Source organism: Marmota monax, unplaced genomic scaffold (genome assembly GCF_021218885.2).
Source record: "Marmota monax isolate L192 unplaced genomic scaffold, Marmota_monax_Labrador192_F-V1.1 WCK01_AAM20220418_F8-fsc00028, whole genome shotgun sequence".
Classification (NCBI taxonomy): Eukaryota; Metazoa; Chordata; class Mammalia; order Rodentia; family Sciuridae; genus Marmota; species Marmota monax.
In genome coordinates, this window is record NW_026694779.1 from 8,304,823 (window position 1) to 8,329,074 (window position 24,252).

Below are 24,252 nucleotides of genomic sequence, written 5' to 3' on the forward strand. Positions count from 1 at the left end.
TTGGAGGCAAAGCTCATCAGACCAGTCGGATGTTGGGATGAGGGTAAGGGAGGAATCTAAAATTACTCCCCAGGATTCAAACACTTATAAGGTAACAATAGGATTGCTGGATTTCCTCACAAATATTTTAAATAAAGGACAGTTGCCCTTGTCAAATTGAAAATAATGAGCTTTAGTTTTCCTCTCAGATGTTCATGGTATAATTTGAGCTGGGTGAGGGAAAAGAAAGTAGTGCAAAGGCAAATAACATCTTCAGAGTTTTAAAAGTGCCTCGAGGTTGAAGTTCACTCTGCTGTGTCTAATGGCCACAGGATATTTGTGTGCAGGTATAGAGGTGACTGCCTCTGTACCTTGCTAAGTACTTTCAGTGTAATATAAAACTCTGTCTTTATCCTATAAATTATTAATATCATATATTTTATTAGAAACTTGGAGGCCATTTGGGAATTTGACCTTTATAAAACTAGGCCAAGTGGTCTTTGAGGGTTTAGAATTTGAAGAGTTAATTATATGCCACCAAGATTACTAAATTTATGGTTACCTTCGGGAAACCTGAGTTAGTTATTAACTAATAACGTGTAAAAGTAACATCAGTGTGACATTTATTCTTCATTATTTGCTATGTGCTTCCTATATATTATTTAATCCACATATTAATACAGTAAGTAGGCTCAAACATTATCTTCATTTTACACAGGAGGAGCCTGGGAGATAGAGAGGTTCTAACTGGCCCACAATCTCATAGTCAGTATTAGAGTTAGGATTTGAACCCAGGCAGGTTGTCTCATAAAAGAGCCAATGCCCTCATAAAAGAGAACATTTGAGGCTAGGCAGGGATGGTAGACATCTTCAATCTCAGCTACTCAGGAGGTTGGGGCAGGAGCATTGCATGTTTGAGGTCAGCCTCAGAAACTTAGACCTTATCACAAAGTAAAAATTAAAGAGGGCTGGGTATGTAGCTCAGTAGTAGAGCATTTGCCTAGCATGCACAAGGCCCTGGGTTCAATCCCCAGATCCACCCTCTTTCACACAAAAGATAACATTTTAACATTTGGATGGATAATGCAAGATGAATTGGAGTTTAATGAACAAGTGCAGATGAGCATATTAGGCAGAAATAATCAAGTATCACTGCAAGAACAGGAGAAATTCATTGTCCCAGGGCTTGAAGATAAATGGTAGTGATGTTGGTAAGGTAGGAAGAATGTAGGATTTGTAGACCATCTGTTTTGGCTAACCTGAGTAGATATTTCATCAATAAATGTTAAAAGGTCTTTTAACATTCTCTTGGAAACTTGAAAAATTTCAAGGTCCAAGTTTTATTTTATTGGATGCAGGGAATTTGCACTTTTTGCTTCCCAAAGGCGTTTTCTAATTTCTGTTACCTGGACCTTACCCTCCAGAAGTAAATCATTTGCTCCCACCTTTTCTGTGAAGCTCTGATTCCCATTAGGGGTACAGGAAGGATCCAAATGGTTGTAATCTGCATCGTCTTTCCAAACCTGCCCACTGTCCACCAGTAGCTGACGGGCTATCAGCCAGCATCTGATGTTTCAAGAGGTGACGGGTGTAAAGGGAAAGTCTGTGTGGTGGATGCTTCTTCCCGAGCTACCCTGATGCATGCCAGAGCATTTTGGATTTTATTCCACTGAATGTGTTCCTATTTTTTTTTTCATTAAAAAACAAATAAGTAGGGCTGGTGTTGTGGCTCAGTGGCAGAGCCCTTGCCTCGCACGTGTGAGGCACTGGGTTCAATCCCCAGCACCACATAAAATGAATAAATAAAATAAAGGTATTATACCATCCATAACTTAAAAAAATAAAATAACCCCAAATAATTCATGAATGCAAATTTTCAAAGGTATGAAATTCACACCCTGTCGCTGAATCTCTTCTTCTTTTTTTCTCTTCAGGTAGCAGTAGTAAGAGTTCTTTAATGGCTGCATTTATAAGGAGAGTATGTGCTAATGTTAACATATTGGGTCTATGTTACCTTTTTGGCTTTTTGTTTTTAAAAACATTAGAATATAACTGAAAATAGAATATGCCCATAAATCAGCTTAATGACTGTTCACTCTGCCAGCCATGATTGAGTCACATAGGTGTCTGAAACGCAGAATCTGTTACAGAGTGGTCATCTTATACAGTGACTATACTCTAGTGCAGGGACTTGAGGTCTGGGCAGAAAACAGTTGGAAAGAAAGGTGATGTCCAGTGGGGGAGCAGAGGTGAACTGAACTTTGTAAACATGCCCTCGAGTCCATCCAGGTGGATTGGAACCAAGGCTTTAGCCTTGATGATGTGGGTTCATGTACACGAAGCTGCTGTTCTTCATCCCAGGGCTCAGACTACACCTGCCCCAGAGTCACAAAAGCCAAAGGAGGAGCCAGAGCAGGGTAGCAGGAGCTGTAGGACAGCCTGGTGTCCTCATATCAGTCTCCTGAGCATAAAAACACCATGGCTGCTACTTTTCTTCTCTCCCAGCTTTTCCAGTAAATGTTTCCTGTAGGTCACCCTCATCAGAAACAGAAACAAACGAGAGAGAATTCGGGGATATGAGGTTCATTCTAGCCAAGGTGACACATTGTAAAGCTGTCACATTAATAATTATCCACTTTAGTTTAATCTAACACCTTTGGGTTATTTTAAAACAAATCCCAAATGTCGTTTGAAATTTTTTTCCTAAAAAAACTTCAGTATGCTTTTTAAAAAAGTAAACAGCTCTTGTGGCATTATCAAATCTCAAAAAAGTTTAACAGTAATTCTTTAATATTACCAAATGCTCAGTCAGCATTCAAATTTCCTTAATATCTGATGAATGTTTTTCTCTAATTGGCATGTCGAAAATGAGGATTTCAACAAGTTCCATACTTGTTGGGGGATCTGGATATTTTTGGTTGGGTCCTTATTTCAGTAACTACAATATGAAGAGGTCAAGTGATTCCTAATACAGAAAACAAACATGGCACTGGAAATCTACTAAAGAGAGAAAAAATTGAGATGTGTTTATTCTTTAGAAACTTGTAGAACTTTGGGCAAGAATGGATGGGAGTACCTGACATTCTTGCCTGGGACTAATCTCAAATCCTCTGTCTGCAAAAATAAATTGTAGCTTTGCCAGTTTGGGATGGTGGTAAAAACCATTTGCCTTACAGCCAAGGGTGGTAGTGTTGACTCGGGATGGAGGGAGTGGGCACTGAAAATGTGTGGCTTTGTTAGCTAAAGTCATCAGCTTCACCTCAGAATGTTCTCTGAAATCCTGCAGCATGACTCACCCAAGTTAGCAGTTCTGACGTGGAATGGGTAGAGGACCAACCAGATACTTAAAAGGGAGATCATGGAAGTAAGAGACCTTAAAGGGATAAGCTTTGCTAGGATCAGCCATCCATCTTCAGTTATTGCTAAATGTAAGGTGGGGAAGACCCAGGAGAGTCAAGCAAGGTGAAGGCAGGGGGGACTTGAGATGACTCACATTTTGAATGCTATTCCTTATTAGTTGACAAAGGGTGGGAGCCTCATGGGCTCAAGGAGTTTTAGCAGAACCTGTGCCTAAGTAATTGGCCAAACATTAAAGTATGCAGCACGGGTATGGCCTCAAGGGAGCCAGGTTGGAAAATAAAAAATTTGAGCGGAGCCACCAATGGTTGCAAAATGATGAAAAAACAGATTACACAGTTTATATTCAGGTAAGTTATTAAAACAACATCCTTCAGAAAAATTCAGGAAAAAAAAAAACAGTCCAAAGTTGCTGTTATATGTATTGATCTACACATACACACACACACCACACTGCATTTTATATGTAGGAACGTCATAAATACTCACTTTTCAGCTAATATGTGATGAACATGCAGACTGTCACTTAAGTGTGACTTATACTAAGGAAAAGATTATTAAAATGGAAGCTGACTCTCAGTAGTCCCAGATGTTGGATCTAACAAAGACTTAAAAGCAGCTAACATAAGGCCAGTCTGAATCATGTGCTTGTAGTCCCAGTGACTTGGGAGTGTAAGGCAGCAGGATTGCTTGAGCCCCAGGAGTTTGAGGCCATTCTGGGCAATATAGCATACGTTATCTCCAAAAAAGAAAAAAATAAAAGCAACTAATATATTTAAAGAACTAAAGAAGAATATATCTGTTGGGAGATAGAGAAAATCTTGAATGTAATAACAAAAAAATAATTATATAGAGAGCAATAATAAGGTGATTAATTATTATTTTTTATCAGAAACAACAGAGACCAGAAGTTAGTGGTGTGACATAATCAAAGGGCTGAAAAAACAAACAAACAAACCATCCATTAACTGTGTCATTTTACCAGTTATATCTGTGGTATGATGCGTGCATCCAGATTCCTAGAGTAACTGTTAAAAATGCTATACAAGGGCTGGGGTGGTAGCTTAGCGGTACAGCGGTTGCCTTGCATGCGGGAGGCACTGGGTTCGATCCTCAGCAATACATAAAAACAAACAAATAAAGGCATGTTGTCCATCTACAACTACAAAAAAAAAAAAAAGCTATACAAAGGGATACACTGAAAAGCCCTATAGTAAAAAAAAAATTGGAATTCTTGAACAAAATATTGTTTGAAGATACCCAAAGGAAGGCAGGAGAAAGAATAGGTAACAGATGGGAAGCAAAAAATGAAATAAAATCACAAATGTAAGTCTTAACATCAATAATTATATTAAAAGTACATGGTCTAAATACATTAAAAGACAAGTCCAATGATACACTATCTACAAAAAAAAAAAAAACTCACTTCATGTATAGAGATAGAAACAAACTGAAAACGAAATGATGGAATAAGATATTATGCAAACATTACTCATAGGAAAGCAGAAATGGCTATATTAATAGCATTTAAAGAAGACTTCAAAGCAAAGAAAATTACTAGTCAGAGAAGGACATTATCTAATGACAAAATGGTTATTCCACCAAGAGGACATAGTAATATTATGGCCTAATGAATATAACTGAAACATGAGAAGCAAAGACAAAATAGGAAAAGTAGAATAATCCACAAGAATAGTTGGAGACTTTAGTTCCCCTTTCTCAACAATTAATGGTAACAATTAGAAAATTAGCAAGTATATAGAAGAATTCAAAAATACTATCAACCAACAGGATCTATTTATTTGACATTTCTAGAACAGTTTACCCTGCAATAGTATAATACCCATTCTTTTTAAGTGCTCATGGGATGTGTACCAGGATAGATCATATCATATACCATAAAATGAACTCACTAAGAAAAGTTTTAAAAATGGAAGTCACATAGGATGTGTTTTCTAACCACAATAAAATCCAACTAGAAATCAATAACAAATGCAATAGGAAACTCTCCCAACACATGGAAACTAAGCAATGTACTTCTAATCCTTGGGTCATAAAGGAAGTTCAAGGCAAATCAAGCCATAGATTGAATGGAAGGAAAAGGGAAATACAACATGAGAATTTGCAAGACTTGATAAAAGCAGCACTAATCAGGAAATTTGTAGCAGTGCATGAATACATTACAAAAGAGGAAAGGTCACTAGGTGCTTAGTCGTGGTTCAGTGCCCAGCACCAAAAGAGGAAAAAAAAAAAAGGAAAAGAGGGAAAGCTTTGAAAGAAGAGCAAACTAAGCCCAAAATAAGCAAAAAGAAGGAAATAATAAAAGAGCAGAAATCAATGAAATTGAAAACATAAGAATCAGGGGAGAATCAGTGACACAAAGAGCTGGTTCTTTGAAAAGATTAATGAAGATTAGAAAAATCTTCATTAGTAGAGTAGTAAAATAATTCACAACTTTTAAGGCTCTGCGTGACCCTGAATTTTTGGAACTCTGTTCAATCTAGTCCATCCTCCTAGTAATTTTTCTGCCTTTTGGCAAAGTGGTAAGCATTTCCGACAGTTGTGGCTAATCTTACGTCATGTCGTTTTCCAGCAAAAATAGTCTTATTTATAGCAACCAGCTGAATAGTGTTAACTGCTGCTATCAAATCAACATGGGATGACTCTCAGTAGTGCTGTCACTGAGATGAGTGTCTCATTGATCGATTGCAGCCTTGGGTTATTGGAGTATGTTCTCAGATCTTCCTGTTGGCAAATCAGCTCCTTGTTCTTAGATGTATCTTGACGGAAGAATTTAATCTTGCATACTAGCAGATATGGTGAGGCTTCAATCAGAATTAATCTGTCATTCAGTACATGGTCACAGCATTTGGAGAACCAGCTGAAGTAGTGTGATTCAAAAATTTCCAATCAAGGGTTGGTGTTATGGCTCAGTGGTAGAGCGCTCGCCTAGCATGTGTGAGGCACTGGGCGCAATCCTCTGCACCACATAAAAATAAATAAATAAAATAAAGATATTATGTTCATCTACAACTATAAAAAAAGAATTTGCAATCAAGTTTAATCCAAGAGAGTGTGATCATTTTATGGGACAGATACACGGGTGTGAATACTTCCATTTATGCTCTGGTGTATGTCTTGCTTTTATATAGTAAACTCACCAGAGGATTCTGCTGTGATGTCTGTCAGGTTTGGGATATTCCTGGAAAGAAAGCTGTGATGCTAGTCCTTATTTTTGCATGTAGCTTTCTATATTTTCCACTTGCCTATTATAATCAATAAAGTTTATTAATTTAACATTAAGCCCTTAATGCCTTGGAAATACCGTGACCCGGTAGATGAATAATGAAGAGCCAGTGACTTTGCCTGCGACAGTTTCTGAGTGTCTGGAAATACTTAGAAGAAAACATGCACTTCTGCCCACACGTTACATTCACAGGACAGCTACGTCAGCCATACTTGGAGAAAATGTGGTTCTTGTAACTTTTGCCACTTATGCAATGGCCCTTGACAATAGGTTGTTGACAAGAAATAGGGAGATCAAGACAGGAAGAGGGTTGTCCAGCTTCTCTTGTTTTCAATAAACAGAGCAGAAGGCTGTGCTATTAGTTGTCTTTTTGAAGATCAAAGCAAAAGCAAAGATATCGTTACCCCAGCCTGCTCCTCTGAGGGGCTCTGGCTCAGGAGCTTGTTGGTACTTCTCAGATGTCCTTTGCACAGCTTTCCTGGTGCTGAGGCGTTTAATCTGGCAGTGGAAGCTGCCGGATCTTCATTTGCCTTGCCCTGTTATCAGACGCTCTTTCTAGAATCTGGATCCTAATTTAGTGATAGTCACTTCTCCTTCTTGCCTCCTTTTACGCTGTCCCCAATTTGCTTCAGTTTGGGTTGCTAACTGGGAGCAAGGCAGAGTGATTGGGAGCATGGACCCTGGAGCAGGGTTGTCTGGGTGTGAATCCCACTCTGCCACTTACCTAACCTACCTGCAGAGTGGTTGTGGGGCCACGTGAGTTAATATTTGCAAAGTGCTCAGAACTGTGCCTCATTCAGAGTTGACACTCTACAAATCTATTTTTTAAAGATACTATATTCTTTATTTTTGATTATGTTATGTGGCTGTATATAGTTGTCAAAACTCATTGATACTGTGTTTTAAAAGGAGTGATTTTAACTGGGTGTGTTGGTGTATGCCTGTAATCCCAGTGATTTGGTGTAGGCTGAGGCAGCAGGATCACATGTTCAAGACTAGCCTCAGCAATTTAGCAAGGCTATAAGCAACTTAGTGAGACCCTATCTGAAAATAAAAATAAAAAGGCCTGGGGTTGTGGCTCAGTAGTTAAGTGCCCCTGGGTTCAATCTCTGGTCTAAAAAAAAAAAAAGTGTTTTTTACTCTTTATAAGTTAGGCCTCAATAATAAAAAATTTATTAAATTGGCAATGGGTTTATTGGGTATTGCAGAGTGGAATTATAACAACATATAATGCAAAAAATCTTGCCTTCTGGTTGAACAAACCAATTATAATGCAGGATAAATTTGCATGTCAGTATTGAGAAGGCAAGAGATGTTTCCAAAGGGCTTTGTATCCAGGCATCTAGGCTAGAAATGGGATTAGAGAGGGGATTGCTCCCTATAGTCACAAAGACTTCATCAAAGAGTGGGAACTTGACATGCAATTTAGGAGACAGTGGGAGGGCATTTGGGATTGTGAGCATTTGGGAAGGTGCGAGGATACAGGTGCAATGCCCAGGTAGAAATAAATGCATATGAAGAGTTGAAGTAAACTCAAGATGGCCAGATGAACTCAAATGGACTCTCCACTGTGTGAGGGGCACCCATGTTGTCTGGACTAACGGAGTTTTTTTCTCTTTATCCTTAGAAAGGCCCTCCTTCTGGGAAAGACCGAGTGAAGAAAGGTGGTTCCTACATGTGCCATAAGGTAAGTATGTCACTAAGTTTTGTTTTGGCAGTTTATGGATCCATTATAGAAATAGCCCCAAACTCACTTCTGCTCATATATACCTATCTCCACTGAAACCAGAACACAAGTAGGAGAGTTGTGTCAAATTTGGTCACAGGCATGGAGAGAAGTGGCAGAAGCAGAGGTAGAGGTTTTGAGTGCCTATTAACCAAATTCTATAGGAGGCCTTTGATGTCTCACGTGTCAAGGTGGGCTTAGTATATTTTCTCACCTGCAGGTTCTACAACTACATCCTTAATATTTGAGCCTTCTATAAATTTCTCTGATAAGATTTGGGTGAGAGTTTTAAGTGGGTGGTGTTCAAGGTATACCAGAATGGAAGCACTCCAGATGTAAAGATGTGCCTTGTGAGATAAGTGTCATTCTGTCATTTTGTTTGAGAGCACATCTGCTGGTTGGGCTTAATTTCATAGTCCAAGCTGACAGTTCTTGGTTAGTCTGAGTGACTTTGTGTTTTCTTGGGTAAACTCGGTGAAGCATTTTGAAATTGAATCCTATCTCCTCCCTTTTTTCTTCAAGTCATAGAATTTTAGCTTCTATCTCTGTCCCTATAAGAAGATGGTTATTGCTAAGAAGCTTTGCACAGTAAGTTACTCAAGACAGGCTGTTAGAGACTTAAAACTACGTATAATGGCTCTAAATTAAGTTACTAATTTGATAATGGAAGCACTAGCAAACTTTGCCCTGAAGTCTTAGTGCTTAAACTTTATTTCACTTTGGAATCACCTGAGATCTATTAAAAAGTGATGATGCCTGCCCCCAACCCCACAGACCCCGTCTAATTTGATTTTTCTGGGGTGTTACATGGATATCAGGATTTTTTAAAGCTTTCTAGGCATTGAAAATCTACAGCGAAGGTTGGGAACTGCTATCCTAAGAGAATCTATCTAGATTATGTACAGGTGTGAGTTTGCAGTAAATGTGCCTTCTGCATTTTAACTTAGAATTTTTTTTAATATTTATTTTTTAGTTTTTTAGGTGGACACAATATCTTTATTTTATTTTTTATATAGTGCTGAGAATCAAACCTAGTGCCTCACGCATGCTAGGCAAGTGCACTACCACTTGAGTCACATCCCCAGCCCCTAACTTAGAATTTTAATCCATTGATTCAGGTGGAAGTTCATAGAATTGACTTCAATATATTATTTACACCTACAATTATAACAAGAAGCAGACATTTTTAGCTTCATAAAAGCCTTTTTATTTTATTTGTTTATTTATTTTTGAGATAGATGTTCCTCTATATAGCCCAGGCTGGCCTCAGATTTCTGGGCTCAAGTGATCCTCCTGCCTTAGCCTTCTGAATAGCTGGGTCTATCGGTGTGTCCACCTTAAAATCCTGTTTTTAATTTAAAATTAAAAGCATCACCACATGTGTTCTGATATATTTATTTGTTCATATACATATCACAGTCTTTAGTTCCAGATTGTTTATCTTATTAAAATTGTTACTACAAGTATATTTCAGTCTTCTTGTTGGGGAATCAGACTTTCATGGAAAATAGGTGAATGTCTCTTCGTAGTCTTAAAACCCGAAAACCACCAGTTATGTCTCTGACATCTGGCACTTTTCTTAATTGAGAGTCTATTTAATCTGAATAATTAGGAATCAGATTATTCTATCAAGAATCAGTAGGGAAGATTAAGATTATAAAACAAGCAAACATTTTAAATAAGTAAAGAACAGTAAAATATATCAGTTCCATGTTCTTCCACTGAATTACATCCCCAGCCCCCCAGTTGACTTTTAAAAATATCTTTTAATTTAATATATACTTTTATAAAATGTACTTATGTGGTATAACTGTTTTTTGTATATTCATCTTGAGTTCTCCTCAACCTTGCTAAACTCTATTAGTTCTAGTAGTGTTTTTATGGATTTTATTAGATTTTTTACAAAAGTGATCATATGATTAGTGAATAGACAGTTTTCATTTTTAATCTGGATGCCTATTATAATTTTTTCTTGTATATTACATCATCTAGAATTTCTAGGATAATATTGAATAGATATGGTAAAGCAGACATTTATACACATCTCATTCTTGATCTTGGGGAAAAAATGTTCATTTTTTTTTTTAAATAAGGCATGGTATTAGCTCCAGTTTTTTCATGATGTTCTTTATTGGAGTGAGAATGCTTGTTTCTGTTCCTAGTTTATTTCTGTTGTTTTGTTTTTGTTTTAAATTAGCAATAGATGTGAATTAGCAATGGATGCTTTTTCTGCATCTATTGAGGTAACTGTCTGGTCTTTTCATTATGTTAATATGATGACTTATACTAACTGATTTTTACTTATTAAACTCTACTTACATTCCTAGGATACATCCCACTTTGTCGTGGTGTGTTATCCTTTTTACGTAGTTTGGACTCAGTTTGCTAACATGTTGACCATTTTTGCATCTAGTTTGTGGTTTGTATAGGTCTATTGTTTTCTTCTGATATCCTTATCTGGTTTTAGTACAAGGAATTGCTGTGTTCATAGAGTGAATGAACTCTTTAATTTTCAGAAAGAGTTCATATAAAATAATATTTTTTCTTCTTGAAATGTTTGATGAAATTCCCCAGTGAAGATATTTGGGCTTGGAGTTGTGTATCAGTCTTTTTTTTTTTTTTTCATTATGATAATGAAATACCTGAGGCAGACTAACTTTTAAAGAAAAGATGTTTATTTTGCTTTATGGTTCTGGAGGTCCAAGGTCAAGGGGCCATATCTGGTGAAGGCCTTCTTACTGGCCCAGTTCTGAGTGGTGCAGGGCATCCAAAGGCAAGATATGGGGGTCTATATGTGGGGCATATATGTGTGTGTGCTGGTCTTTCTCCTCCTTCTTATAAAACCCCCAAGATTTAAACATGAGGTCTTTACCTAATGACATTATCTAATCCTAATCACTCTCAAAGGCCCCACCTCTAAATACTAGTGGGATTACATTTCCATCTTCTTAATACATTACAATGGGGATTAAATTTCAACACATGAAGTCTTGAGGGACACTGAAACCACGTTCAAACCATAACAAGTTGTTACTATAAATTTAATTGATGGGTTATATAGGGTGTTTCTACTCAATTCAGTTCTGATAAGTTGTACCTGTAAAGAAATTTGTCCACTTTATTCAAGTTATTGAATTAATTGGCACAATATGCCTTTTAATTGTGGTATTTAGGTCAGTTATATTTATTGTGATTATTGATATGGGTGATTTAAATGCGCTTTCTTGATATTTGTTTTTCTCTTTGTCTCATCTGTTTTTTGTTACTTTTTTTGTTCTTGTTTGTCTTTTTTTGGCCTAATTAATTTTTATCACTCTCCTTTGATTTATTAGCTAGAAGTCTTTGTTTAAAATTAGTGGTAAGCCAGGTGTGATCTGTAATCCCAGTGGCTTGGGAGGTTGAGGCAGGAGGTGCACAAATTTAAAGCTAGCCTCAGCAACTTAGCAAGACTCTAAGCAACATAGCAAGACCCTGTCTCAAAATAAAATATAAAAAGGGCTGGGGATGTGGCTCAATGGTTAAGTGCCCCTAGGTTCAGTCCCAGTACCAAAAATAAATAAATTAAATAAAAATAGTGGTGGATTTAAAAAAGTTTTTATTTATATAACTTAAACTTTTCTTAGTCCACCTGAAGTGTAAGTTTTAATTTAGTCAGGCTCAGAGTGATGGGAGTATCCTCAGAAGAAGAGAATAGAGAATAACAAAACTTATTGGAATCACAGCCTTTTCCAGAGAAAAATGGCAATACCATGATCTTGGCCAGTAAATCGTACATAATATAGGTTTTTGTGGTTATTTCAATGAATTTAGGAAAACAGCAGTGTTAGCCTTTCTACCAGATTAAGAGTGGCAGCTTTTACAAAATGATTAAGAAGTGAATTATGGAATTAGATCTGGGTTGGAGATCCACAATGGTTGCTTGCTAGGTATGTGACCTCGGGCAAATTCCAATCTTCTGTTTTCATATTTGGAAGAGGCATATTATAATCACAGTCACTCTGAGGTTTTATGAGGAATAAATGGGACAGCATATCTAAGTACTTGGTAAAAGTTTAGTAATGTTTAGTGCCAGAAGAAACCAAACACATGCTGGGAAGTGGGTTGGCAGAGCTCCTTCTGCAGAAGGGTGCCCTCCCAAGGGGAAACCAGGGAGCAAGCACGCCTGCGCAAGCAGTCCACCAGGGTTTACCCTAATAAGGTACTGCCCCTTGCTCCTGATAGGAAGAGTTTGGGGGTACAGTCTACACAATTAGCTAACTTTAAAATTGGGGTGGGCATGGACCAGGGCCTAGTTGTGATTAGGTACCTGTTAGAGAATTTTTTAAATGGTTCCATTCTGATCACATGATTCCCTAATTTAAGATGGCTCCATCTGACATTTCCCTAACTTAAGATGACTCCATTATACACGGGAAACAGTAAATATGACTTTGTTGCATTGCAGGTTTAACTTTGATAAAAAAAGAAAACATAAATCTTAACAGTCTTAGCTACTTGGGAGGCTGAAGCAGGAGTATCTCAAGTTTAAGCCCAGCCTAGGCAATTTAGTGAGACCCTGTGTTGAATTAAAAAACAAAGAGGGTTGAGGATTCAGTTCAGTGGTAGAGTGGTTGCCCTCCATGTTCAAGACCTTGGGTTCAGTCTCCAGTAAACACACACACACACACACACACACATGCACGCACACACACGTTACTCCTCTCATCTTTATCCTGAATCATTATCTTTATTATAATTAAATTGTTTTACCTCTTCTGTTTTGAAGAAGGAACCAAAACCAAACTCCTAAATAGTTAGAATTCTAGAAATATTGTCATGACATAGCTGACAAATCAATAAAAGAAAGGAATTCAATAAGAAGGAAGAAAAATATAATTTACTTTTTATTATTACCTTGCTTAGAGCCAGGCTCTGTGATGGGCTTCTAATCCCAGCTGCTTGACTGGGACTGAAGGCCAGCTTGGGCAACATAGTCTCAAAAAGCAAAGCAAAAGAGAAAGAGGAGAAAAATTACCTTTCACAGAAGATAGCTTACTTTTGATCCTGGGCCACAGCTAGTTTGCCTGGGAAAGTGAACTCTGATGACCTCTATAACTTTCTGAAAATCTGTCTAAAGTACAACTTTAGTGAGGAGATGAGGGCATAGAAGCCGTGATATAGCAGAATGTGAGTTAGGAGCAGAGGTGGGGATGGGATACAGTTGGCTAGAATCCTGGATCCATGCTTGTGAAGCAGTGTGACCATAGGGGGACACTGTTAACATCTCAACCTCCATTTTTCCTCTTGTATATAATGCAGATACAAATAATTCCTTCCTCATAGGATCATTGAGAGGATTAATTGAGTGAATACATTTGAGGTTATTAGAACAGTTTTCATAGTAGGTATTTGAGAAATACTAGTTTTGTGGTTGTTGGTGGTGTTAGATTGAACCTCTGGGGTCTTCAGAGCAGTCCATGAGGAAATGCTTACCCACCCACCCACCAAGATGGTGAGCAAAGGAGCTGGTCTGGTGTCAATTAGAAGAGCTGTAGGTGGGAAATCCAGAGACCTGGGTGGTGGGGCATGGTTCCCTAGAAGGTTTTATTCCAGACGTGCTGCAATTACCTTAAAAATAACCTTTCCCTCCTAAGAGCAATATTATGGTCCCACTTGACTGCAGAGCCCCAAGGCTGCTAAGTCATTATCTTAAAGGGATTGATTTTCTGAGTCCAGGGTCAAATTCTTAGCACAGATATGGAGATCAATTTCACAGAGTAATTAGCTATTTTGATGAAATGGGGCTGAAACAGGCCCTTCCTACTACTCCTGTTCTTAATTAACAGAATGACCCATTTTTCAGCCACCTTTTAAAAGTGAAAGTGCTAAAAGTAGAGTTAGGAAAAACAAGAAAGAGCAGTGAGGGCATTTATAATCAGGCCATTTACTCTTCTAATTGTCTGCTCTATTAGTTGCTTGTTATTAACATTTAAAATGAGCAGCGTATTAATAAATATTTGCAGAGTGAATGAGTGCATTTGAAATGGAATGATGGTGGGAATTGACTCTTCACAGGTAATGAACCTGGGCTCTCAAGGTTTATTGCAGTGAGACTTGTTTTTAGGATTAAGTTCTTTACTGTCCTTTTTTTAAGCTTTTCTTTGTATTAGCAAAAATTTTTTTTGCATAAACATGAGAAAATGAATATAAAGATAAAATGAAAATAACAAAAATCATCCATCTTCTTCCTAAGGAAATCTATTGATAGTTTTCTACTATTGATGGTATTCTTTTCTTTTTATTTTTGTAATGGGAATTGAACCCACGGGTGCCTAACCACTGAGCCATATCCCGAGCCATTTTTATTTTTCATTTTGAGACAGGGTCTTGCTAAGTTGCTTAGGGCTTTGTTAAGTTGCTGAGGCTGGCTTCGAACTTTCGATTCTCCTGCCTCAGCCTTCAGAGCCTCTGGGATCACAGGTGTGTGCCACTGTGCCCTGCCATTTGATGGTTTTCTGTCAAACTTTTTATGTACTTTTTTTTTTTTTAAATAATAAGCCAACTTGGCCTTTTCCATTTATTTATTTATTCATTTATTTATTTATTTTAGTTTTTGGCAGACACAACATCTTTGTTTGTATGTGGTGCTGAGGATCGAACTCAGGCCGCACGCATGCCAGGCGAGCGCGCTACTGCTTGAGCCACATCCCCAGCCCTATGTACTTTTTTTTTTTTTTAAATGAAGGAATTATTTTTCCTTCAAATATGGCCATGGTAGAAGTGTTTTTTTTTTTTTTTTTTTTATCTATCACAGATTTCTTTTTTTCTTTGGCACAGCTGGAAAATCTTTCTCAACACAGTGCTCTGGATGAGTACTAATAGTTCTTCAGAGTTCTCAAATCTTGGGTTTTGTAGTACATGGAAATAGACCCATTCAACAGAAATCAGAGTCTTATATCATAGCATTGGAGATACCACTCAGCTTTGCCATTGATGGAAAAATAAAACTTTCCCACAGTCAAACACAGTATCTCTAAGGGCTGATGAAGAAAAGCTGGCCAGTGCTTCCCTTGTCTTAGGAGGAGGAGGTGACCCAAGAAGTCAGATAAGACAAGCAAAGTGAGTTTGTGTGATCAAGAGTGTTAGTAACAGTTATAAGGACTTCATTTGCCTAGTGCTTTACATGATTTTGTAAAGGTAAAGGTGAGGTGTGTTAACAATTCTGGAAATAGCTCCATTTTATCAGTGAGGGAACCGATCCTGAAAGGCTCTGCCTAAGGTTAAATATTAAGGAGTTTTGGATTTTGCCCCTGCTGATGAGTAAATCAGCAAAATATAAGTTCACCACAGTTTTCATTTCTACCAAGTCCAAACTCCTCTCTGTGCTGAGAGTAGTGTAAGGTGACTCTGTTCTTTTTATCCACCTGCATTTCCTGCCTCTTATCATTACCTATCTTTGTACCAGTCATGGCTATCCCCATTCTCCAAGCCTTTGGGCAACTCAGCTCATGTGCCACAGCCTCAGCACTCTTTCCAGAACACCGGGTCAAGCTGCCCCCGTCACTCTCAGTCCTCTCTCCCTGTTTCTCTTTCTTTTTAGTTCAAGATGGACACAATACCTTTATTTTATTTATTTATTTTTATGTGGTACTGAGGATCAAACCCAATGCCTCACACGGGCGAGGCAAGTGCTCTACCACTGAGCCACAGCCCAGTCTCCGCCTCACTTTCTTCAGAGATGACATCTGCCAGAAATAGTCTTTGGTTTATCAGTGTTTTATTGTCCAGCCACTCCCTGTGGAAGGTCCCTGATAACAGGTATCTTGTTTGTCTTACTCTGATTATATCCCTCATGCCTAAAATAGCATCCAGCATATTAGAAGCTGTCATATATTTAATGAATAAATAAAGCATGCTGTGACTTGGCCAGGTTATGGTCTTGCTGTCATCTTCTTAATTTGCCTGACATTTTTCGTTTTCATGCTTCTGACATCATTGTTGATTCCACTTACTCTTTCTTCCTTCCTCCTTTCTAAATCCTATAAATCAGGGCCACTCACAGTGTGCCCCATGAGGAAGCTTGTTACAAACGCAGATTCTTGGGCCCCACACCAGACTTAGGAAATCAGAATCTCCTGGTGTGTGGCGTAGGAACCTCTATGTTAAACGAGTGCTCTGGGCTGTTCTTGTGTGTCCCAAAGTCAGAAAACTGTTGCTGCAATCATATATGTCCCACCTCGGTCAAGTATTGCCTTCCACAAAATATTGTAGTGTTGCCTCTCCTGACTTCTGCAAGGCCAGTTCTTTCACCTCTGTGATGAGGTGGTGTAACCCGAGCGTGTTTGGTAGCTGTTTGATGTGTGCTCTTTGTTTCCTAACCAGCCTGTGCCCTCTAGGAGACTGGACTGGGCCTTGGCTTGGATCTCATCTCTCTGTGCATACAGTAGGCGATCAGGAAATGCTGGATTGTTTCTCAACACATGTGACACAGTCACGGGGAAGGAATGTCAGAGTTGACTGCCTGCCTGTCTCCCCTGGAACTTGATCCTTGACGCAGTGTGGCTGCTGGCACCCTGGGGTATCTGTGGGAGCTGTTGTGTCCCCGCAGCCCATGGGTAGAGCCCGTGTGGAGTGAGGTTTCTGCTGTGTCCCCTCATGTGGCCACCTCTCAATGTCTGAGAGCTTCCATTGCTGCTGGGGTCAAATAGTGATAGATGCCTTTCATTTTTTATTATTTCAAGTACTTTTTAAAATTCATTGTCCCTTTGTCTACCTGAGGTAATATGTCATATTCCTCTCTGGCCACAAAGAACATGAAAAGATTAGTCACTATTGTTTTTCTGTCTCTAGAACAGAAAGCAAATGTCTTTCTTTTTATGGTGGAAGTGCTCTCAATAATTGCTCTGTCAACTTCAGAGATAATTTTTATGAAGATGAGAAGCCTTTGACTTTTGTAAGAGAAGAGAGAATAATAGAGATTTTTTTTTTTTTTAACTATGCATGCCGACCTATTTTCCTTTCCACAAATTATCTCTTTTGCATGAGTTCCATGGTTCTTGTGCAGAGTCTTGACCCAGCTGGCAGGGACCCGAGATTGACCCCGTCAGCTCAGAATTTGTGCTCATGATGTGCAGGATGGCTAGTTTATTTTTACTGTTATGTTGGATCACAGAACAATCCTAGTTTTATGTCTAGTTATATTTGGAATTGGGGAGCTTTTGAAGTGTTTGTATCAAGTGATCTATCCTCATTCCCTGAATACCTACTGTGTGCTGTCCTGAATGTATGTGTGTGTGTGTGTGTGTGTGTACATTGCAGGACCTGTGTGTTGTATTGTGGGAAAAGAGGGTGGTACCCTTCCTTCCAGGGGTGCAGAATCTTGCTGGGGAGGCAAGCACCCGAGTTGGAATCTTACTTCCTTTGTCAACTCTGTCTTCTTGAATAACTTGTTCAGTGTCTCCAGACTTTGTAATCAAATGAAATAACAGAGGAATACACCCAGCACCTTGCCTGGCATGTACTCGGTGCTCAGTGAGTTTGTGTGTCTTTATGTACTTGTACCTTGCTCTTCACAATTTATACATAAACAAAACACACAGAAAACTGTATCGCTCCATGAGTTACTGTAATTTCAATTTCACAAGGATTTTTTTTAAAGCAATGTTTCCCCATAGCCTTGCTTGTCTGTGTTATTCCTAAGCTTGCTAATTTTTGGCAGTCTGTTGGCTTGTAAGTGATGTTGTCATGTTGTTCTTAATGTTTTCTTGATTGCCATTTGTCTTTATTATTATAATGTCAAAACTAATATATGCATACTATAGGAAATTTGAAACCCCATTGCTCAAATGTAGGGACCTCACATATAGTAGTGTGTTCTAAGTCTTCCAGTTGCCCTACACTTTGGCTTCTGTGTTTATACAGATGGGGGGGTCAAACCATATATACTGTTTAGTATTCTTTTTCATTTAACATCACAGCATGAGAATTGCAGTGTGATTAAATAATTGCATAAGAACACATTTTCAGTGGCTGCTGACTCTCATATCAGTGTGCCATAAGATACCAAGGGTGTACAGTTTTCTTTTTTTGCTGTTATGAGTAATGATGACACCAGCTTCTTTGTTTGATGTGTGTGTCACAAGGTCAATGACACTGGTGGATGAGGTTAACTGGAGCAGGCTGCCCTTTGCAGAGCATGCCCGGCAAGCATCGTGAGGAAGCTTTGTGGGGAAATCCAGCTGCGGGTGGCATTGCTTGTCCACAGCTGGTGCCTCTGTGTAGTTCAGAGCCCTGAGCCCTAAGTTGAGGGTTCCAGAAGCACTTATGTCACCTCTCCTCTCTGCACAGACCTACTGCTATAGGTATCGCTGTGCCGCGCGGAGCCAGAACACACCCGACAGCTCTGCCTCCAATCTGGGATTCCGCTGTGCTGCCGACCGCTTGCCCACCAGGGACTGACAGCCAAGAGGAGCCTTCCCAAATCCAGGAAGTCAGTTTCTCACCTGCACTTGGCTTCCCTCAGAACTTTGAACAGTCTTGTGCAAAGAATATTCACCCCGAGATGGAGGTGGGTGACATATCTGCCCAGTGGCCAAAGGAACTGTTTTGCAAGACCAAATCGCTGGCTTGTGTCAGCACATGTGCTTTATGGTGTGGTGCATCTTGACAGATCATCGCTGTATGTTACTCTTGAGAGCCTTTTAAATAAGAGGAAGGGGAGAGCAGGGGCCTTGCACTGGGATTCCGGAGGCTGTGTCCTACCCTGGCTCCATTACAGGGTTAGATCCCGGGGCCAACAGTGCAAGCCTGGGCCTGCGTTTCCTCATGTATTGAAGGAGAGGATGGACAACATCATCTCTGAGGTTCTCAGATTCTGTGAGTGGTATCAGATTCTACCATTACTGCATAGTGAAAATTTATGACAGATTATTTTTTAGCTATTTTTTTCCTGTGTGTGAACCTGGGGTGATACTAATCATGTAAAGTGAGAGTTCTAAGTATTATTTTCAGAAGAGGGTGAGGGGGGTGAGTTGTTTATATTCACACTGCACTTTGTTTTTCCAAGGGAATCGGTGTCTTTCACATTGTTATGATGAATCCCACGTGGACCAACGATGGTATGTTACTGTTCAGTACTCTGAACCAGGAATGTCCGTGGGTGACTCTACTGTGCTTTATCTTTTAATATTAAGTGCCTTTGGCTCAGAGGGGCAGTTATAAGCCCTATTAACCCCTCTCCCCAAAGCCTGTGGTGAATGTGAAATATGTATTAAATGGGGAAACCTGTTTAACTCTGTGTATAGAAGAAAGAGACCTTGGATTAACCATATCCAGGGCATGCTGTATTTTGTAACAGAGACCTGGGAAATCCTGGTGGTTATGGAATATCAGATGCTCGAATCATGTTCTGTGTCAAATAAACTGGTGTCCACCACGTCAGAGTTCACTCTCCTTGGTTCCTTTTCTCATTCCCTACTTTCTGTTTTTCTTTAAAGAAACAACTTTGTGATCTTTGTGTATTTTATTTGCTAGAAAACTTTCCCACCTGCATATATTTCTTGCATCATTATATTTATAGTGAGTATATTTTGACTTTATCTCTTGTTAATAAATATATTTTGACTTCTTCTCTTGTCCATTAGCTAGTTGTTAACTTTGATATATGGGCAGTTGATGACAATTTTTATTCCAAAAAGCAAGGCTGTTCTGCCAGGAGCCATACTATGATCTTACTTCTTAATGCCACTGTAGATAGTGCAAATCCAAGGCCAATGCCTCAGTCGGTCATCCTGTCAAACCCAGCAGCTGCTTCACTTCCAGGACAGCTCCTTGTCTTAGAGGGATGGCTTCCAACCTCAGGTCCCTGTTGTTAGAACCCATCCAAGTCCCTTAGTCCTAGGGATCCTGGAGAGCTCATCACTTGAAGGAAAAGCTTGTTTTTATGTCAAGTTTTTCAAAAGTAACTCAAGTCACATTCCTAAGTGTTTACATGTGGTTGCTACCTTGTGCATAACCTTGTAAGGCATTGAAACTTTTGTCTTGAACAATCTTGAACAATGTCTGTTTAGCTACATTTGTTGGTCACTTGTTTTGTGGATATAAAGTGTTTCTCTGTGAACTTCCAGGAATCGATGATTAATCCCAGGCAAAAAGAAGAAACAAAGAAACCTTGGTAAAAAGTAGCTAATGTAGGAGTGAAGGTATTTTATTCTCAAAGTCACCACTACGATTGTACAGTTTCTGTTTTTACTTGTTACCTCCCACCTGCATTCATTTCTTACAGTATTATATTTATAGTGAGCATATTTTGACTTCTTGTCTTGTTAATTAATGTTGTGTAGCATAAATATTTTTGGGTGCTTTTGGGCACAGCCTTTTAGAATTGCATGTTTTAGCAGCAGCATAAAAATCAGAGCACATTTACATAAAATCCTAACAAGCCCTTTATTTCAGAACCACAAGTGTAGGTTACCAACTGAAGAGCACCCCGATGACAGCAGTAGTCACTACACTTTATAATACTGATATATGAGCAGACTGATGTTTTTGTCAGTATGATTATTTTGGTTTTAGTGCCATAGAAGTATTCCTGAAGAACCTCATCTCCTGCAAGATTGTGCACAAATAGCATAAGGTAAAAAGAGGGGCAAAGGCAGACCACTCAGAACTTAAGGAACTTCGTTCATTGTGCCAGAGCACTAGCAAAACAATTATCTGAATGAAACCAGCACTTTAATTAAATCTCCACTGGCATTTGCAGCCAGCGTTGTAGCTGGCCAGTCCTTTGCAGCACTACCCTTGAGCCTCCTTCCTCCGCCTCCAAGACATAAGCTCCTGTAGGCATGTGCTCCTCAAGGAGGCTGCTTCCATCAAAAGGTAAAAAAATCTGGGCTTGGGGATTTGGCTCAAGGGAGTATAGGCTTTTTTTTTTTTTTTTTTTTTTTTTTTTGTACCAGGGAATGAAATTAAGGGCAGTTAGCCTCTGAACCACATCCCCACCCCTTTTTATTTATTCTTTATTTTTGGTTAGGGCCTCGCTGAGTTGCTGAGACTGGCGTCTTACTTGCAATCCTCCTGCCTCAGCCTCCTGAGTTGCTGGGATTGCAGGTGGGCCTCACCATGCCTACCCAGTGAGTATAGACGTGGTTACATGATTTTTTTATTGGGGGGGAGGGCAGTGTCTTAGCATCTTTATCTTCTTTTCAGTCCATCAGAAAGCTTAGCCTGGTGGAAAGTGTTGTAATTCTAGAAGCCACAAAGGTGCAGTGCTTCCAAACAATTTTTAATTTTTTTTCTTAAAAGGTTTTATATATTGCTAAGATTTTCTCTTAAATTACAAGGAAATTGCTCTTAAATTGTGCCTCTTTGTTCCAAAACATTTTTCGGATCGTCTGTGATCCAGCCCGACTTCTACATCCTACTGTCCTCCATCTTTAGTTTTCTAGTCACTTAGAAGGGTATTTAAAAAAATTTTTTTCTAGTTGTTGATAGGCATTTTTATGTGGTGCTGAGGATCAAACCCAGTGCCTCACACATGGTAGGCAAGTGCTCTACCACTGAGCCACAACCCCAGCCCAGGAGGGTTTTTTGTTGTTGTTGTTGTTTGGAAATTGAACCTAGGGGTGCTTTATTACTGAGCCACATCCTCAGCTCTTTTTATTTTTTGAGACAGTCTCACTGAGTTGCTTAGGGCCCCATCAAGTTTCCAAAACTGGCCTCAAACTTGCAGTCCTCCTGCCTCAGCCTTCCCCGTAGCTGGAATTATAGGCGTGCGACTATGCCTGGTTTCTTACTTGCATTAAAGAAACACATGTAAAGTGGGTGTAGTGGCACATGCCCATAATCTCAGTGACTCCAGAGACTGAGGCAGGAGGATCCCCCAAGTCTAAGGCCAGTCTAGGTAATTTATCGAGAACTTGTCTCAAAAATGATTGGGATTGGGGATATAGCTTAGTGAGCAAGGCCCTGGGTTCAATTCCTAGTACTGCAAAACCAAAACCAAAACCAAAAAAAAAAAAAAAAGTTATAGCAGAACAAATCATTTGTTTGATGGGTGAATTTCATTATTGAAAACTTTGGTAGCTCTCATATTAGGTTGGTTTCTAACTTTCATTTCTCACCCCCATGGAAGCATGGAAGGAATCTGAAGCTTGTTCTCCGGTCTGTTTTGGTCCGGAGTCCTGGACAATCTTTCCTTATTTTCAGGGTGTTAGTTGAGTGGGATGTAGGCGTTTCCTTCTTGTCTTGTAAACATGATTAGAAGGGGTGGGGGGGGGGCGATGATGGTGGTGGTAATCAAGAGTGACATTTCCTTCTTGGAAAACATCAAATGGCATAGATGTCTCAAACTTCGCACGGTTCATTCCACAGCTTAGAATAGAATGCAGATCTACATCATTATAGACATTTCCCTCCTCCCTGTTCCCCACCCCTTTTGGACAAAGCAGTTCAATTGTCCATATGACCCTTCAGGAAAAATAGAAATGGAAAGGAACATTTATTTACGTAAGTGTTGATTGGTGCAAGGGTGTGGGAGAAGAGTGTGTTGCTCATTTCTATTTTCCAGGGACTATCTTTCTGATAATTCTGTTGCTAACATAATAAAGTAGTGGCCTTTCATCCATGAGAATTCTAGAATTAGTTCTTTTTAATCACCTTTTCAAAAGAGATCATGTTTTTATCCTGAGTTGTCAAGTTGCAATTTAAAACTTTGTGTGTGTAGTAAATCTGTAGTTGACTTAGCAAAAGGAATATTTTGGGAGAAAAAAATACCTTCAACAGTTTATGGTGCTTTCTGTTCTGTAACCTCAGGAATTTTATACAAGGGACCAGTACGGGTTTTCTTTCTTTCTTTCTTTTTTTTTTTTTTTGTACTGGGGATTGAACCCAAGGGCACTTTACCACTAAGCTACATCCCCAGCCCTTTTTATTTTTTATTTTGAGACAGGGTCTCACTAAGTTGCTGAGGCTGGCCTTGAACTTGGAATTCATCTACCTTAGCCTCCCAAGCCACTGGGATCAGCCACCGTGTCTGGCATCATTTTAAATATTTAAGGGATATTGTGCTTGTGATTCTTTCTCTTTGCTTCCTTCAACAGATATTAACTTTGCCATGAGTGGTGTGTCTCGTGAGAGAACTGACGTGCAGGCTGGCTCTCAGGAGGCTGAAAGGAGGTGCAGAGCCAGGCAAGAAACGTCACCAGGTAAAGCAGGCTTCGTGGAGTTGCTTGATGATGGGACTCCTGGGAGGAGCAGGATATTAAAAACTCATCAAGTCTTCTGAGTTTTTAATGTTGGCAGCCAATTCAGATTTTAAAAACACTGTGAAAGCTTAATAAATTGCTTCTGTAGCCAGATTCAGCCTGTGGGGTACCAGTTTACAACGTAGGTTATAAAGAGATGATTCATTCCATGGAGCACAGAATCTCGTGTAATGTACAAAAAATAAACAAGAGTAAGGAAGAGGTGGTGATTTTCCAGGGAGCTCATTTTACTAGAAATTTTACAAGACTCTGTTCCCCTGTCCCCGATGGGTGATCTCAACAGAGCCACTCATGACTCATTTTCATTAATGCCAGTGGTTATTACAAAGTTTGCAGATTAATATCAGAAAATAGAAGAAAGGCCAGTTTCTTGATGGTTTCATTTTACTTATGAAAACTTAATTCTCTGTAATACAAACTACCCCCAAAGCAGGCCTCGTTTTTATGGGTTTGCCAGGATTGGTTGTGCTATTAGTGAAATCTGGCCTTTGTTGTTTTTCATGCTTAAAATGCCATGGAAATTATTAACTCCAGGAGCCTCAGCTGGAGCCTTGGCAGCTAGCCAGCACTCCTTCCTTCCTGTGACTCCTGTTTAGACCATTAGGGCAGGAGTTTAATTAATTTTTTGATTAAGCAAAATCGTTACAGACGATATTCAGGTAGGAGATGAAATGAGAAATGCTATTTTCTGAAACTTGTCC

The 24,252-nt window shown here is 39.2% G+C and overlaps 1 protein-coding gene across 2 annotated transcripts in view; it reads left to right on the top strand.

Annotated features, from left to right (window-relative positions):
• The window catches only part of Sumf1 (sulfatase modifying factor 1), an 84,293-nt gene extending 64,564 nt beyond the window's left edge, over nt 1-19,729 (top strand). For both annotated transcript variants that reach the window (XM_046425673.1, XM_058573002.1), the window contains 2 exons: nt 8,211-8,270; nt 18,636-19,729. In XM_046425673.1, the coding sequence (XP_046281629.1) occupies nt 8,211-8,270; nt 18,636-18,746 (171 nt within the window). In that variant the 3' untranslated portion in view covers nt 18,747-19,729. The remainder of the gene's footprint in view (nt 1-8,210; nt 8,271-18,635) is intronic.
• Nucleotides 19,730-24,252: the final 4,523 nt, after the last annotated feature.